Source organism: Hippocampus comes, unplaced genomic scaffold (genome assembly GCF_001891065.2).
Source record: "Hippocampus comes isolate QL1 unplaced genomic scaffold, H_comes_QL1_v1.1 scaffold50, whole genome shotgun sequence".
In the NCBI taxonomy this organism is placed as follows: domain Eukaryota; kingdom Metazoa; phylum Chordata; class Actinopteri; order Syngnathiformes; family Syngnathidae; genus Hippocampus; species Hippocampus comes.
The window spans coordinates 1,022,370-1,041,419 of NW_017805122.1; the positions used below are offsets into that span (position 1 = coordinate 1,022,370).

At 45.6% G+C, this 19,050-nt stretch overlaps 1 protein-coding gene across 2 annotated transcripts in view; it reads right to left on the minus strand.

The window, feature by feature from the left end:
* Positions 1–19,050, minus strand: part of lmo3 (LIM domain only 3) — a 34,817-nt gene that overhangs the window by 7,433 nt on the left and 8,334 nt on the right. For both annotated transcript variants that reach the window (XM_019866234.1, XM_019866233.1), the window contains one exon: positions 1,654–1,779. In XM_019866234.1, the coding sequence (XP_019721793.1) occupies positions 1,654–1,779 (126 nt within the window). The remainder of the gene's footprint in view (positions 1–1,653; positions 1,780–19,050) is intronic.

Genomic DNA, 19,050 nt, shown 5'->3' on the forward strand with positions numbered 1-19,050 from the left:
TCCACAAAGGCAACCCAAACAACCAAGAGGAGTTGGAACATTGCAACAAAGTGGCAAATGAGTCAAATTGAAATCTCAGGCTGTTACGGGGTAAAATTACGCCGGGATTTTGACACTTCTGATTTGTACATGCATTTACGTGAAGTATATGAACCTGCCCGGCTGCAAAAAAGCTAGTAACAAACCGCAAAAAAAAAAAAAAAAAAAAAAGCCCAAGCTGATGAACAGCTTCAATTAAATTCGGTGCCACACCATAAACCGTGGCCAGACTCCGGCAAAAATTGTGACGGGCATCTAAATGGCGCCCGGCGAGGCCGCGGCGGATCGTGCGAAACGCGCAAACGTCAATTTTATTCAACAGTTCATCAGCCGCCTTAATGTAAAAAGAAAGATTTGCCCCGTGCTTAAGTGGCTTTTAATGCGGGAGAGCAGAGTTGGCCTGCCTCGGTCTAGCTGATGAAGATTAGCTGACTTCTTCTATTAGGAGAGGCTGTCTGGTGCAGCCGGCTGAAGTGGCAAGACAACAACCGAGTGCTAATTGTGCGTAACCAGGTCTGCTGCCTCTTAGTATGCGCCGTGTGTCCGGCGTGTGCGGATGCCGGCGACAGAGGGAGTAATGTTCTTTTGTGTCTGACAGGGCTTCTTCGCAAACGGAAACTCAATGGCGGTCACCTACCTCGTTGCATTGAAATTACCGTATTATAAGGGGCACCTAAAAGTATTCAATTTTCTCAAAAGCTGACGGCGCACCATATAATGCGATGCACCTTATATGTGGTTCAATATTCTGAATTCTTGGACGTATTATTTTAAATGTTCTGGAAAGCGCTTTGTTCCACCTGCAGCGGTTGTGAAAGCTCGATATAAATAAAGCTGTATTGTATTGTATTCCCTTTAGCATAGCTCCATCTAATGGTTGCATAATGCAACCACGGCCACTACTGTCGCTTCGATTCTATGGGCCTTATAATGCGGTGCACCCTATATATGAAAACAGTTTTAAATAGGCCGTTCATTGAAGATCCACCTTATACTTCGAAGCGCATTATAGCGTGGAAAATACGGTACGATGTTGTACCCTGACCTCATACGTCAAGTGGTTCAAACCGTTTTGAGTGGTAATTTTCAGAAACTGTTGATCAAAATTCCCGCCTTGTACTCCGAATCGTCTTATACTGCGGAAAATATGGTACGATGTTGTTCTCTAACCTCATACGTGAAGTGGTTCAAACCGTTTTGAGTTGGAATTTTCAGAAAATAATCAAAATTCCAGATTGTATCGCCGCAAAGTTCTTCAAACTTATAAACATATGTCGATACGATGCAGTGGGGTACTACACGTTGACTGTAAACCTCGGAGAGAGCGTCAATCAGGATTTGGTTGGACGCCCAGTAATGAAGACTGATGGAAGAGACGGCGCCCCTTGAGCTTTGTCGAGCCCCAAACTTTACAGTAGTAGAACAAGATCATCATCCTCGCGTCCGTCGGGGTATCTCTCTGGTCACTTGTTAGAGTGACGAATGTCATGATGTTCAACTATCATCAGCCGGGTTAGTACGCCTCAATCTTTCTTCCCCGAGCAGCCGTTTGGCCGGATACAGGTAAGAGGCAGAGAGAGAGAGACGCCAGTTCAGCGCCGTTCAATCACTCACCTCTGATTGCAGAGCTGGCACGCGAAGCAGTCCAGGTGGTAGACGTTCTCTTTGGCTCTCATGACCATCTCGAAGGCTGGAATTAGCTTGCTGCAGGCTGCGCAGTTCCCCGTCACGCCAAACAACCTGCGCCAGATCGAACGGCTACTATTAGTGTCTATAAAAGTGTAAGTTTGGGAGTCCGGCGCTCTAAAGAGCGATGAGAAATGGGGAAAGCCGTGACTTTCTTTCCTGACGCGCTCTTTGTGCTCGCCACATCTTTATTGACTGCACCCGCCCAAGGAGGCATTGATAGCATCAGCGCTAGTTTTGTTTGTGCGCCGTCTTTATAAACACTGCGCGTCAAAATAGATCGCACCTTCGGCGCACCAAAGATTTCACTTGGGGCGGTGTATGTTTGGCTTTCCCGCAAACACTTATCCAAAAGAAATTCAGTGATGGGGACTCCTATAAAAATCAATAAGACGACAGCATTATGCTACACAAGGTCCAGTGACTAATTTCTGTTCCACTTGTGACATTTAAGACTTAAAAAAAACATAAAATTTGAGACTTCATATTCCAACTTCATATGAACAGCGGTGGACTTATTTTTATAGCCTTAAGAAAAAAAGCATTGAGGAAACTGATCAAAATGTTAAAAAAAAAAAAAAACAACCTTCGCATTCATAGACTCGAGTTTTATTATATCCATTTTCCATCTCACTTATTTTGTTCAGGGTCGTCATCCAAGTGGGAACTGAAATCGCAAAAACGGGTATTTTTATGTACCCTGAAATAGCCGCTACGGTAACGCAGCAGACGCCACAGAACAAATACAAAGCGCCTGAACGAGCAACACAAAATTTGGGGTATTTTGTCGATATGACAATTAGCCACGTTTTTGTGTGCCTATATCCGCGGCGCCCTCCTGAAATGCGCCATTGTAAGGCACCTCAGAACAAATACAAAGTGCATGAAAATACTTGATATACATCAACATAACACTTAATCAAGAGTCACTCACTATTTCGTATCTGATCTGTTATTTTTATTTTTGTTTACGCATTTTACCAGCTTGTGGGTTTCATATTAGCATAACACGACTAGCTCGCCGCCACGCTAACTTGCAGCGCGTTAGCATGAAAATACCTCTAACTAAGTGGTTCTTTTTAATACATAACGTGTTTTCTTTGTTTTCATTTTAAGTTTGACAAACTACTGGAGGTATAGGACCAAAAAAAAATGGATTGGGCTTGGCCAACGCATTAAAAAAAATAAAAATAAAAATAAAAACACAGGGCCACAGCTTGTGCCATTGAAATAGATGGGACATGGCTTCCACCACTGCCCAGGGAGGACCCTATTATTTCTCTGCCTGCTCCAGGGACTTTAATGGGAGTATTCATTAGGGATTCAGGGCTGTTACTACACAGCAACCTCGACCGGGCTACAAGGGAGAAAGGAATCTGATAAGGAAAATCATATAACAAAATAACCTATTAAGCCAGACTTCTTGGGGCACTTTTAGCCATCGTTGTTAAAATGATAAAACGGCATGCCACTCTCGGAGTCTGTAAGAGATCGCAATCTGATAAATGATCTCGGGGGCTCGGGATATGCAGGGGTTGTTTATTAACCTTCAGAAAGTATGTTTCCCAGAGGCACGGGAAGCAGATAGATTGCGCCCTCATGAATACCTCCGGAATTAAGGGCCCACTGTCAAACACACCTTGAGACAATGAAGGATATTGCTCGCAACGTGGCGGCGAGGTGAAAACAAAAGAAGGCCCCTTCCCGTTGGATTATTACGGACTTAATTAAAAGAATTATGCCTCCTCCTTTGAGCCCTCTAAATTTAGATACGTCTGCGTTATCTCGTCCCCGTGTATCGCCAAAAGGCGCTCGTACGAAATGGATGAAATGATGACTTCTCCCCTTACAAAGAATGGTAATTGATCTAAAAAAAAAACAAAAAAAAAAACAAGAAAAAGCCAGATATGATAGATTCAGCGCGAGATAATGAGCACGTGCGCTGGCGCCGAACAGCGGCGCTTTGTATTGAGGCGCACGGCAAAGTCACGACGAGACGTCGCTTTACTCTGCAGGGGTGAATGTCCTTGTCTTCCGCTAAACCGAATCATTTTCAGAGAGCGTGCTCTCAAGGCACCCAGATCATAAATGATGGAAGGTAAAAAAAAAAAAAAAAAAATTTAAGTGAGGTTATAAGTTTTCTGCCTGTCGGATTGGATCAAAACGGTGTTCCGTTCCACTCTTTCAATCTGCGGCGTCTGTCCTGAAATTCGCCCGGCCCGCTCCGTTGAAAAACTCTGTCACACTACTTTGCTTTCAAAGATTCTCGATCGGCGTCCTTGCGCACCCGTTTGAATTCCCCGTTGCGTCTACTCGCTGCAATCAATAACAAATGACTTTCCGCTCAGGATCCGTCGCCGGTGAAGTGAAAGCCTGAAAGATTGTGGCCAAAACTTTACTTGGAGGTCAAAAGTGAGAATAATGTAATGCGTTTGAAGTGCCTTATTTACTCAATCACGAAACGCCTTTCCTCAATTGACAGTGTCTCTCAGTCAAGTGCGCTTTAATTAAAGGTTTGAAGAACCGAATTATCCTTCAAAAGTAGAAAAAAAAATTGTACTTCAAGCTTCATTTTAATACATTTGAATTGGATTTCATTCTGTGATTCTTGCGCGTCGCAATCGAAAGAAGCAGCTTTCAAATATCCCTGCACTGAAAGTTTTGAGTCAAGAGTTTGACCCTGGAACTTGTTATTTCTATTGCCATATTTCTTTTGGGGAAAAAAAATGTCTTCACCCCTCCCCCCCCCAAAAAAAAGCAGTTGGGATTAAAGTTCTAATTTGATTCCGAGAGGACACTATATATTTTTTTTAAACCATCATTCTAAACTTGGAGTCTGCGGCGGAGAAATTAAATCTTTGATAATGTTTTCCAGCCTGTGAGCAGCATTTTTCTTGCGTCGGTGATGGATGTGCTTATGGGGGGGGCGGGAGGGAAAAAAAAAACTCATTGAAAAGAAAATGAGAAGCCAAAAAGACCCCCCAGGTTCCTCAACAGACCTCCTGGCTCCTTCTCATCCACTTGTTTGCTGCATAATTCATTTGGTACCTACGTGCTACATTAACCACCGCGTTAAATGATTCAGCGTCGCCTTCCGGCGTGTGCTCGCTTCCGGGGACAACACATACATTTGCTTCTCGAACCACACCATCTATTTTTTTCCCCCCCCCCCCTCTCCCAACAAGCTGAGCGGAGGCAATCCTCCAGCCTGATGACCATCTTTCGGACGGGCGGTGGCAGCGCCGGTGTGGGCGAACACACTTCAAAGCGGCGGGGAACGCAAGGAAAGGCCCGCCCGGCCCTGTGGGGAAGGGAAGATGGATGGCGCGTACCTGCCACTCGTCTTTCGCCGCTCTGCCAGTTTGATGTCACGGACGCTAATGGCTCTCAGGGGAGGAGGCAAATTAAGCGCGCTTTTGCTTGTAATGAATTCAAAGGCGCCAGCTCGCACGCAACCGGAGGATGACGGCTTAGGGAGGCCTCGTGCGCCGAGGAACCCAAAGTCTGCGATTCGATACGTTTAGCCCGGCCGTTTATAATTGGTCATAAATAAATACGTTTCTCGTTGGCCTTCCTCTCTTAATCCAACGGCTGCCCGTTAAAGGTCTCGAGGGCTGCGGGATAACAATGTAAACCAGCCGGCTTGACATACACTTAATATCCACGGCTGACAAGACAGCATGTATATTTAAAAGGGGTTGGCGATCCGGCCCTGAAATTAAAATTCATGCCTTTCCGCAAATCTGAATTTGAAAGGGTATTGATGCAGTCAGTGCTCAATACCTCGTATTGTCGGTCAGAAGGCGTTCACTGTGTATTAGAACCCGGTACGGCTCAGTGGTACCTATTTGATGAGGGGAGACAGAGAGAGAGCGAGAGAAAAAAAATACAGATACCAATTAAATTATTCCACAAGGCTTTAGCCCAGTGGACCCCAAAACCCGATCGCAGTCTACGAGGCACTCGTTCGTCTCCTTTGGCGGATGCACAAGCGGTGTCATGCCAAATGGATTGTTTCGGCTTTGGCGAAACTAAACGTGTCAAAAAAAATATGACGACTCCCCGCTCATTACCGCGGTGGTGTAAACGGCGTACCTTGCAAGGGGGAATATATTTATCCGTTGGGCTTCACGCCAAAACAGAAAAGTTCTGCCCGAGCAAAGGTAACTAGACGGGCAGAGCATTCCTGCCAAACAAAAGGATTCCAATCACGATGTAGGAAACTGAAAGTACAAAATATCGACAGGATTAGCATTGCTGGTAGTATTTTTATGATGACTTATTAGTAGGGGGTGTGTTCCAGGAGCCGTTTCCAATTCCAGCCGCGACGTTCCTCCTCCCCCTCCCCCCGATCTCCATCTTTGCCGTCCCTCCCACCACTTGAATTGCCCCAACCTCTGCGTGCATTCATCAGCTGCCGGATTAGAATTTGTTTCCTCACAAACCATTGATCATCGGCCTATTACTAGGCAAATGACAGTTAATTACCCACTACATTAACCACTGGGACCCGGGGACCGACTCTCCGTGCCATCAGTCAACATGATGAATGTGGCAAGTTCAGTAATGCATGGCCGTTCCTTCGTCCGCCTGCCACGCCGAGAACAACCCCGGGATCCCACTTCCAGGCACCCAAGGAAAATCTATGGTAATCTGCATAATTACAGGCTCAGGGTTAATAACAGACAAATGATTTGTTGCATCTCAACATGGGCTTTTTTTTTTTTGGTCTTTAATGGGATTGCGCTTAGTCCATTTGCTGATGCGGCCTGTCCATAATACGGAATTTACTCACGGTGTGTTTTGTCGGATGAATTCCGGTGATACCACGGTGCCCGGATTTATAACGTAGCGGTAAAGTAAAGAAAGTTATAACAGGGTAAGTAGGAAAAGGGGGGACAGTTAAACGTGGCAGATGTAATCAGACTCTGGCGTTCTTCAATTTAATACCCCCAGCCTGTGTGATTGTCAGTGATTAAACAACGTTTCGGGGGCAAAATTATTTCAATTACCGTGGCCGTGACCTGGGAATTGTCCGCGGGATAAGATTTTCTTCCTCGAGTGCTCCGACTTGCCTGGCTGCCAGCCTCTATCAGTTCTCATCTGCACCTGGACTCTGATATCCTAATGATGAATTATGGCCGGCTTTCCGGGAGTATACAACGCAACGTTTCTCCCCCCAACCCCCCGAGTAACTGTCAGCTCGGCGAGACGCCACAGAGCGCCACCTAATTAGCTCCCGTATAACCTCTGCCGAGAGTTTGAACAACATCTGCTTTTCTACGTGAAGCAACTTTCAGATGATAACACACACGGGCAAGGTCATGTGCTTTGTTACTTTGAGCAAGTATTCACAGTGCACGAATCGGCGGTGAATCGAATAAAGTAGCGAATTGGCCGTTGAAAATGAGCGGTGAGCCACGACGCGTCAGAGCAGAGGAATGTTTGGTTGGCACGTCCCATTTCCTCACGTCTGTCCTACCTATGTGGGGAACGCACATGCTATGTCCGCGCGATAGTCAGGATGACGCCCGGAAGTAGTTATGGGAATATGTTTCCGGCAGACGCTGTTCTTGCAACGGGAATATTTTACGTGGCCGGTAAAAACCATCCGAGCTACAGGAATATTTGGGTGGCTAATGCTATGCTAGCAACAGATGAAAGGGAGTTTCCAAGCCTGGTTGGCATTGACCAGAATACGGCATGGGCTAAAGTAATATATTTTAAACGACCGTCGTATTTTCCGGACTATAAGTCGCTACTTTTTCAACCCCACGGCTTTTAACGTGACACGGTTTATTGATGATTTTTTTACTGATGAGCTTCAAGCCATCAATAGATTTACCCAAAGGGAATGAGTGCCATAAATACATCCATTTCTGCAGTATGAGCCCCCATCTCGCTGTTGTTTTTTTGGCGACTGACGCCCACCATCGTTGGCAACAGCGAGTGGTCATCCCCTCACGAATTTAACACGCAACAAACTGCTTTCCCAAGGCTGCACTGCTGGGAGAGAAACCGAGAGGTTCTGAGATGCTAGAGTGTAAATCGTTGAGCTCGGCATTGTTTGGGAGAAATTTTTGGGGGGAGATTTTTAGACATGCACTCCGGTTACCATTTTGATCAAACTGGAGTTTTCATTTGTTGGACGATGACGTTTTTCGGTTGAAGCACATTCAGTAACCCATTCGAGTTGATTCGGTCACCTTGCACTTTGCGGTCATGTTGTTAGTGCAAGCAATGCACATCAACGGGCATGCCTTTGGAACTACGAAGCACCAAGAAAAAACTGCTTTTTGTCTTTTTTAAATTTTTTTTTTTGGCAGTGGCTCTTCCCAGGTCCATTTTGAGGACGACTAAATAAAAGATTCCGACCAGATGTGTCGTTGGATAGGCACTCTCCCAGCGCCAGCCCACCTGCTGTACCACGCCGGGTGCCAGATAGTGGCACACACAAGCCTCGCAATTATCTGCACCAAACATGCAATGTCCCATGAGTCATTGCTCTTCACAGCTAATTTAACTAATCTCCACTGGAGGGGATGATCCAAAAGAATAATGCATCCGGGGGATTGAACAAGTAAGCATTTTAGTCCAATTGGCAATATCGGCGGCTGGGCCCACACACAGACAAAAAGGTGAAGAAAATCAGCAAGATCATACGGTTTTCGATTGAGAGTTTTGAAGGAAAAAAAATGGCATAGCGTCGAGTGAAAATGTGAATTTTAAAGTAGACAATGAAAAGTGGAGTTATTCAAATTAAGTCGATTTGAGGAAGCCTTTTGTATTAACAATTGTTTTGGTGCAGAAGGAACTGGTCAGCCACGAAGGTTGCATACAGATTCATTCCCCCTTACAATGCTTGGCTCATCCTTGGATTTATGGCATCACACATGGCTCTAAGACCTTTTGGGGTGGGGGGGGCGGATTGGTGTAAAATATTGTTGGGAACACGTTGACTGAATGCGGCTTTTTAGTCGGGCAGCAGAATTGCAAAATGACTAAAAAGGATCCCTAAGAGCTTTCAACGGACTGCTTTCCCCTCAAATTAATTACAGCTGCACTTCAAACCCGCCCTAAATGATATTGCCGTTGAGTGGCGGTCATTTTATTCCATCAGACGGCATTCCTTCCGTGCTTTTGGGAACCGAAACAAAAGAGCCACTCTTGACCTCTGCTAAACAAAACGTAACCCGCCCCCCCTCCCCCCAGCTCTCATCAGGACAATTAAACCGGGGTGAAAACAAGAACCCGCCTTCAGACACAATCACCGGCGCCCGGTTTGACCCCTCGGCACTTTCAGATTACATGTGAAAAGCCCGGAGTAATTACAGGAAATTCACATTCGCACATTTGTTGAGCTCGGCGCATTATCGGCGAGGTAATTGCTTGGCGTGTGAAGTGAGCGGCGATGTAGGGGAGGGGTTAATGGTAGCCAAGCTGTAAAGCTACAACATTTAAAGAGTACTTTGCCCGGAGTTTAACATCTAGAAAGCTTCTCATTGAAATTGCGAGTCAGAAACATCGCAAGGAAATACATTTTCATTCCTCTTACAAGTCAGCAACATTTTATTCTATATTATTTGTAGTATTAATAAACTGGACAAACCGCTTGCTCTTACGGCGCTTAAAAAGTCGCGGAACGCCAGAAAGAAACATGTTTTGGGTTTATTTTCAGTGAAAACGTCATTTTCGGATAGAGCGGAACAGTAGCGCTATTGCTAACATAGCAGCAAGCGTGTCTCGGCTGTTCATCGATGCAATGACTTAGAAATACGGTTCAGTTTTATTTTGAAGTCATCGAACATTGTCATTACAGCCTGCCGAGCATGTTCACATGACCATAAGCGGGCAAACTTTTCCTTCGGCGAATCAGTCTCGACATTCTTGGAACCGAAAAAACGTATAAGTTATACAGTATATACGTTTAAGTAACTTATAAGTTACCACTTATAAGTTGTATGTACGTATGAATAACTTATATGGTACAACTTAGAAGATATACAAGTATCAGTAACTGATACGTTAGAATTTATAAGTTGTAAAAGTGATTTATAAGTTACAACTTATACGTTGTATGTACGTATCAGTATATTATAAGTTACCAGGCGGTGCAATGCTACAATTCGCACACGCTTATGTCTGTGGGATGCATTCTCCGCGGCTGAATCTCGGATGTGTGACACCTTGTCGAAATGTTAACGTGCATCAGAATACGTAAACATTCCCGCTGTTCCGTTCGACCGGATTGTTATAGCAATCTCTTTGCGTTCATTCAATTTTGTAATCGTCCGATCAGCAACACTCCAAAGGGGGAGGTACCCGGGCATGGTCTGTCGGAAAGGTTAACTTTTTGAGTAATATTTACCGTAACGTGACGGTGACGCGTTAAGGCAGCATCAAACCACATCTTTCCAAGAGCATAACGGCTTATTATTTCGTGGAAGAACATCCCGATAAGGCAACAATGTGTGAAAGCCGGGCGGGCGAGATGCGAAACAAAGGCAATGTTGCTAATGAATGGACACGGTGCAATGCCAATTAAATTAATGAGATCATAGAAAGCCTTGCAGGTTTGGCCGAAATACGTGAAACCATTAAAGTCTGGCGGCCTCTCAAGAGGACTGAGGTAGACAGGCTTTTAATTGTTTGGATTAGGATAAGTGCGTGTCCTTTTGTAAAGTGAAGGGCAAACTGTGCTTTTGTGTGAATCGCTTGACAATGCCTTTTGGTGCATTTTTTATGCCAACCGTATGGAAGAAAATCACATCTTTATCCGAACTGGAAATGGGAGACTTGTCCTTACTGTCTTTAAACCCTTTCGGGGACGGCGGTCACTGCAGTGGACAGCTATTCAAATGTTGTTTTCTCTTATATTAATATGTCCAGTCTGTCCCACCCATGGATCAAGTCATCATTCGGGGGTGGCGCCCGAGAAATCACGGGACCGACATTTGAACACTGCTGCGCATCCCTCTGATTGCCTGTTTACCATTTCGCAGATTAAAAGCGCCCCGGAAAACTGGCATAGGGGGCAATCAATGCAGCGCTAGCCACTCTGCAGTCGCTGGCGCGCGCCTCCAGCCTGCAAACGCAACCCTTATACAAGCGGCAGGAATGACCTCAGCAACACATCGATTCCTCCACCACCACCCAAAAAAAAAAAAAAAAAAAAACCCAATAAACTTCGGACACCAATAACGAGTCTTTGAATTATTTTCACTCGAGAGATTCCCAGCTTTTCATTTCCATCGTGTTTGCCTGGATTATGTTGACACACGTGACATCAACCTCACAAATACGCTTTCGGCAACACCTGCGGTTACCGTGACGTCAGGTAGGAGGCGCCAACGGTGTCGGGTGACCTAATGAAGTTGTTAATTTCTTTGTCGAGTGACTTGTTTGGTCGATGTGGCCCGGCCAAGGGCACAGCGGTGTGTAGCATTAGCATTCTTGTCTTTCTTTTGGCATCCTCATGAATAAATCAGCCTGTTAAACTGGCCACATTTACATCTCATTTCACACGAGCGTAGCACGGCAACGGGAGACCGGCTCGACTCGGTTAAGCAAAGCGGACTTCTCCATTGTGGAGTGCGTTATCTGCCATATTCAGGTTTTTCCCAAAGCCTCGCGCGACTCCAACCCGGAAAGGCGCCGTTATCGTGGAAGAAAGAGCAACGTCAAAAAAAAAAAAACGAACAAACATCATATTGCGTCCTCAAAAGCCGTCCGCGATGAAACCAAAAATTCCCAGATAAGACGTCTTCCCAACGAGACGGCGTAGAATAACTTACCAAGTGCCTGATCGCTCGATCTGGCAAACACGCGGCTCGGAAGGTTGTAGCGGGATGACGATCGGGCATTGGCGGGGGGGGGGGTGCACAATGGTGTCTGGCAGTTCCGCTAGGCCGCCCACTAATTGAGAAGTCGCTCAGGGGTTCAGCACAGGTCTCACAGCCCTGCCTAAACCATTCAAATAACGCCGGTAAGTGGGGCTGACACCGACCAATCAGCAATTTGCAATGCTGTTTTCCACAGTTCTGCGCCCGTCTCCCCGCATTCGACCCCCGCCCCCGCGCTGTTTTAACAGCTGCAACCGGCTACCATCGTCACTCGTCTCGGTGTCTTCCTCTGCCCACACCCCCTACTTCATCTCCATAAAGGCCTCATTAACCAGGGGTGGCACACAAGGCCTCGCCACATCCACACACACACACACACACATACACGTTACCACACTAATTGCCGGCAAACCCGAACCGACCTACTCGCGGATCAGGTTCCACCGCTCCCGCACCTCCATAATGGCGCTTGACTCCTGCTCGCACACTTGCGCTAACAATACGAGACTTCGAGTTCACGTCACCTTTCTGATGTGGAACATCACCTGTGACGCCAGCACGGCTGTCAAAAAGGGCCCAGTGAATGAATTTATGTTTAAAAATGAATAAATCATTGTTTGGTTGAACGTTCTGCGGTTGAAAATATACAATGGTCGCATCTAGGTGTAAATCGTATCGATGAAGGCTGAATCACGAACGGAGCAATACGTGAATGGAGGCTCAGTAGAACCTGCCTCTGAATTGCCCGACTTTGAGCCGTACCAGATCCGGTCTTGACTGGATCATTCCTACACTCGCGCAAATGATCGTTCCATCTCTCTGTCAGATCCATATCTGCTTTTGTCATTCGCGACGATCAAACATCAACGGCGCGGGTTCGCGAGGGAGGCGTCGGGTTCTGTCCGATGCGGTAGGACGGCGTATTGCTCGATGCTTCCAAAACACACGGGCGTGAAACTGAATGAAGAGCGGCGGATGCCAAAAACTTGCGGGGAGGCGGGAGGGGATGCCGCGCCTCCGAGAGAGGTAAACAGCAAACCTGTTATCATCCTCTCGCACGCTCGCGGGACGGACGGAGAAGCCAAATATGTGGTGGCGCTGTGCTCCGGCCAAGGCTTGAGGCCCGTGACTGCAGACACAGGCCCAGTTTCCACCAAGCGGTCCGGTTCAGTTTGCTCTGGGAGGGTTTGGAACTGCCAGCTGAGTGTCGTTTACAAACAAGAATAGTGCTAATGCTGCTTCAGTAGGATGACAAAACCGGCTCTGTTCCCACCACACGCACACAGATTCTCGCAGTAATATGTATTCTTTGCTTTTTGGCGGAACATGACAGCATTTTGAAACGGTCCAAGTCACGTAAACTGTTTCCTCAACGTACAAAAAAATGGACGCCGACGCTAATCTGCGGTAGCGAACGTCACGATAAGCAAGAGTTGAAACATGACCATCACAAGTTGCATATCTAACCTCAACCATAATTTAAGAAAGTCGGCTAGCTTAATGCTAACGCACAACGCAAAACGTCATCAGCTGAGTGTCGTTTACAAACAAGAATAGTGCTAGCTTGATCGGCTCCTTCAGTAGGATGACAAAACCGGCTCTGTTCCCACCACACGCACACAGATTCTCGCAGTAATATGTATTCTTTGCTTTTTGGCGGAACATGACAGCATTTTGAAACGGTCCAAGTCACGTAAACTGTTTCCTCAACGTACAAAAAAATGGACGCCGACGCTAATCTGCGGTAGCGAACGTCACGATAAGCACGAGTTGAAACATGACCATCACAAGTTGCGTATCTAACCTCAACCATAATTTAAGTAAGTTGGCTAGCTTAATGCTAACGCACAACGCAAAACGTCACAGACAGCCCGAAGGAACCTCGCGAACTTTCATCGCTAGCATTTATCATTTACACTATCACATTGTTTTTCCGCTCGTATCAAAATAAACTTGGTCGGGTAACACAGCACCCCCACCCCCCAAAATGGGAACTAGACAAGATTTAAAACTGCACTTTATCTGTAAAGCCTTGCTCAAGAGGAAAACGGGATATTAATATATGCATGGAAATGACCTGCGGCACTGCCGGTGAAGAGGGGCCAGTGGAGGTCAAATAGCCGCCAAACTGCACTTGAGTTTAATTAAAAAGACAAAGGGGGGCATAATTTGGGAGTGGACGGCCAAGATTACTGTTCAATGAGAAGGGGGAGCTCAGCTCCAGCTCTTTCATTGGGGCCCCTGCGTCCTCCGCTTTCCCATCAGGCCTTGCGCCATCTTCTCATCCCTTTGATGTGACTATAGACCATTTATTAGGGCCAGAAAGGTTAATCTGGAAGGAGAGAGGATCTCGCGCGGTCGGCACGGGCGGAGGAATCGACGCGCGTTGCCGCCGCCGCGCCGCTGGAGTTCAAATTCAGTTATCAGGTAATCAACTTCGGCGGCGTTTAATGAAAAACCTTGAAAGAGCAAAGTGGGACATGGCGGGCTTTGAGTGTTTAAAAACTTGATTTGCTTGAATGAATTTAACACAATGGGAGTCAATATTCATTACGGGGAAGGTCTGCTCGGTCAGAAGTGGGCCAGGGGGGGTGGGGGGGGTCGTGATTGGGACGTCCGCATGATTTACTATATTACAAAGTAACACAAGATGATGGATGTGTTCAATTGCAGCAAGTAACTGACTCAATGAATTTTTCATTACCCTGGTTGATGTGCTTGGGACAGAGAATTAGATAAGCCCGTTGATGAAACAGCGCCGTGGCCGTGTTTCAAAAAGCCCCCCGAGGGCGCCGTTTTGAGGTTTGTTCATTTGGCACACTTCTGTCCAAAATTTAAACAACCCCCCCTTCTAGATCACCCGAGCGGAATCACCGCGATTTGGATGGAAGGAGCGCGCAAACATCACTGGGAAATATTGTATTTAATAAAAGTCGATCGCACCGAAGGGAGCCCGGTCGTTAGCTTGACTACGGTCCAGTCAAATCCTGCGTGGGTTTTCTCCTGACACACCGGCTTCCTCCCACGTTTCCAAAACATGAATGTAGGGTGAACTGAGGACTTCATTTTCCACGGGTGTGAATGTGACAGGATAAAATTGGTGTTTTTTTGAAAGAAATGCTCCATAGAATCACATTTTCATTTTTGTATAGAAACACACACCGATAAAAAGCAAAATCAAATAAACTGTTTTTTAAAACCAGAACCGTAATAGCATCATTATAATGATTATCAGTGAACATTTAGAAAACATGAATGTGTTCAACATCTTGAAATAATTTGGAATTTTGACTAAGAACATTTTCACTATGCACTATTATGACACACCTGCAAAGGGGATGTGGAGGTGCCCTGATGGCTGTGAAGCCTGCCCCCTGCAGCAGGACTGTAATGCCCCCCCCCCCCCCCCCCCCCCCCCCCCCCCCTATTATGGCCCACCTGCAAAGGGGATGTGGAGGTGCCCTAATGGCTGTGAAGCCTGCCCCTGCAGCAGGACTGTAATGCCCCCCCCCCCCGGCACTCACCACCTCACCTCTACATGTACAAGTCTATGTTTTACGTATTTAACCCTTTAGGGACAGCGGTTACTACAGTGGACAGCTCATCACGTTATCAGGTAACAGGGTGCGTGAAAGGGTAATAATACAACATTTTGTTCCAATTTTGACGAATACTGGACAATCCTGTACTGCACTCAACACTTTTTCCTGATTCATCAACGCAGCACTGGGCCAACTCCCATTTCCAAAATGGCCGCGCCCATGAAACACTGATACATTTTTTGATCGATGCAATTTCTGTCCAAACAAATACTCAAAAATAATCATTCCTATCTACCTAAGACACAAACACCAGATTTGATCTACATTTAATGACTGCCCTGCAAAATGCCTAGCCCACTGTTGTTAGCCCACTGTTGTTCTCAGTGGTTCAATTATTTCTTTGGAACAAAGCAGACAAAATAAACCAATGGACCACAAGATGTCAACAAATCTAATACCACATGTCATAACGATGATGCAACAAACTTTTCTGCGGACCCACTCTAAAAATCAACACTGGCTCCCTCTTATGATTAAAATATCAATCTGTCTCCGTCTGTACGTTTGCAATCCCCATATACTGTACGCGGCTCTCCGGTTTATGACTCACTTGTACCCATGTCTGTCGTCCGTTTCCATAAACGCTTCCCATAATATTCATCAGTTATGATTGATGCCTCAAGGTTGTGTCGGTGTCATCGCCGACACGACGGATGCGGCGAGACGGCGAGTGGGAACAAGCCAACCTGAAGATGCGCACGCGGGGGTTAAAAAAAAAAAAAACCTCGGAGAATTATATAAGTCTACCAAGAATACGTGACGGTGGGAAATCAATAGAGCAACAATAACAACACATAAAAGGCGCGGGCGGCACAAGTGGACCATTACAGTAAACACTGTGTTCGGCTAGAGTGAGCTGTCTATTCACCGGTGAGTAATCATCTCACTGTCTAATACGCAACAGGCGGATCGCAAGGGAAAAATGGTAGCCTACTAACTTCGGTCTATAAGAAACTTTGTCTTTATCACATGGATTCATTGCCGTCTGACCACTTCAACTGTAACGACCGCGGGGGCGGTGTGAATGAAATTACACTCCCCAACTATAGGGGGAGCTCTACGCTTAAAAGGCAAACGGGTGTGTTCATGGAAAGAAAGAGAATAAGTATCCCAACACAGCTTTTGCTACTGTTGTCACATTTATACCAAACAGGAGCGATGAGTTATTTGGAACAGGACAGGAAATGAGCCACAAGCTGCTTTTCCAAGTCTGATCGTTACCGGCCCACCGAGTTCAAAATGGAGCCCTGGTGGTCGACCTCAATGTCGCGACTCCGTGTTCTGACAAATAAGCGGGGTCGGGATGCCAGTCAGCAAAGAACCCCGGCGAATTAACATTTCTGGCAGCTGGTACGACGTGCAGCTGGTGGCGACTGTCACTCGGATAGTAAAATTGAAGGTCATTGGCTGTAAAATCGATACGTTGTGTCCTCTCCCCTCGCTCATCTTTTTATAGTTGGAGTTGCATACCGTCAGTGTAGTACCACATTGTGCCACAACATGCCTGGCAGTACCGAGCTCTACTGGACGTCGATATAGCAACAAGAAGAAAAGGCCGAGCGGGTTCAGTATTGTTGCTAATTGTTTGCAGCTTTAGAATTGCGGTAGCGACTATGCTAACTTCTCTTAGCTCACGTAACGTTACAGTAGCATTAAGCTAGTGGACTTTGACAAAATTACACGGTTTGGCTGAACATTTTGGTGCTTCGGTACACGATGTTTAATGGATCTCTCACCTTTAAGTATCGACGATGCGACATGGCTAACAATCCATCCCGCCATTTTCTGTTCTGGTGATCTTTGAACGAGCAGACGTCGCCTCAATCACAAGGCACACATGACCAACCATTTTCAGTCAATTCGGGGCCTGAATGTCGCCGTTTAAAAAAAGAAATCAATCAAAGCAGTTTGGAATTTTGTCACATTCAGCGCTATCGTGACGTTCTCGTGTCATTTGAGAACATTTCATCACAGGGTCGGTGAGGTAAGCTTCTCTTCACTGCATTACTTTCGCTAAACTATCCATGACTTTTTTCCCTTTGACAATCTTTCAGATGGCGCCTCTCACTTTCACAGCCCACACTACCAGATTCTCCTCTCAAGATGTGTGGGAGGAATCGCGCAGCAGCATCTCGGGTGCTTTCAAATCCCGAACACAAACAGGGGAGCATTTTAGGCCTTTTTTTTTTCCACTCATCCGTTAAGACGTTAAAGCTAATAGCTGTAATTGCCTTTTGACCGCATTCTGTCCTCAATCTTCACATGCCGCAATCGGAAAACCTTCATCGACCTTCCCCCAAAAAAATGCTGCGGGAACTCCCATAAAAGTTGTCATCTCATATCGCAACAATGCATGCCCATTACTGATAATATCTTCCGCATTTGTGTGCCGTGACCTGAAAAATTCTTATTTAATCCAACCGGAAAAGAAATCGAGGCCGTCAGCGTGGAAGCAGCGATTCCCATTATACTATTTACAGTTCGGCCATGCTTTCACAACCTTAATTATTTCCAGTGTAATCTCAGGGAGACGAGCTAATTATGCGGCGCCGCTAAAATGGTTATAAACCCTCATGAATTGCGCTAACAAGAGATATCCCATAATGTGTCTGTGATTAGCATTGCTCCCATTTTTATGTGCGATGCTTCCACTGGCTCTGCACATGCATATTTGAATACTGCCATCAAAAAAGTCGTTTGGAGTGACCAATCGTCCTTTTTACCAAATACATTTCTTTACAATTGTACTGTCTGGGTAGAGTAATAAGTTGACTTCTAAATTACTTTTGAGTTTTGACAGTGTGCCTTATAATCCGATGTGCCTTATATACGGATCAATATTTTGGTTCCTTGGACGTGGTATTTTTAAATGTTTTGTCAAGCGCTTTGTTACAGTTGCAGCAGTGGTGAAAGCGCGATCGGAATAAGGCTGTATTGTATTGTATTCCTTTTAGCATAGCTCCATCTAGTGGAAGCGTAACGCAACCGCAGCCACTATTGGAGCTTCTAGTCTATGCAGCCTTTATATGAAAACCATTTTAAAATCGGCCATCCGTTGACGTTGCGCCTTTTACTCCGAAGCGCCGTATAGTGAGGAAAATACGTTAATTTACACATTATCCAAATGCTTTTCACGAAGTCTAACAGCAACCAGACATGGCATGTTTCATATTTAAGTACCTAATACCATCCGTTGACGTTGCTCCTTATACTCCGAAGCGCCGTATAGTACGGAAAATACGTTAATTTACACAACATTATCCAAACGCTTTTCACTAAGTCTAACAGGACCCAGACATGGCATGTTTCATATTTAAGTACCTAATAATATTCTAAAAATAGCATGAGTTAGTTTACTCAGTTGCGTGAATTAAAAAAAAAAACTAATACTAAAACTAATTAAAAACTACTGTAAAGCAAAGTATTAAAAAAATGCTATGGAAACTAATTCAAACTAACTAACAAAAAAAAAAAAATGAACAAAAAAGAAAAATCCAAAAGTATTATCATCCTGATTATCGCACAGTTATCGATCGTGATTTCGGTCCGGGAAAATGCCGAAGTTACAGCACTGTTATGCTGTGATTTGTCATGTTTTCATTCCTCTGTGGAATAAATAGAAGAAATTAAATCCGTTGGACTGTTTCTTCCTTTTTAATTTTTTTTTTTCGTAACAATGCCGAAGTCCAAATAGAAAAAAAAAAAGCTTCCCAAAGTTACCGGAAAGGTTTGCTAAAAAGCGCTAGGTGGTGACATCTTCATTTTTCACGTCCCAAAAAGTGAGGCTGCACGAGCTCTCCTCGCGCTCCCCTATGCATTATTCTTGCTTTAAGCAGCGCGTCTCCTCAGGGGGATGAGGTGGGGGGAGGTGGATGTGGGGG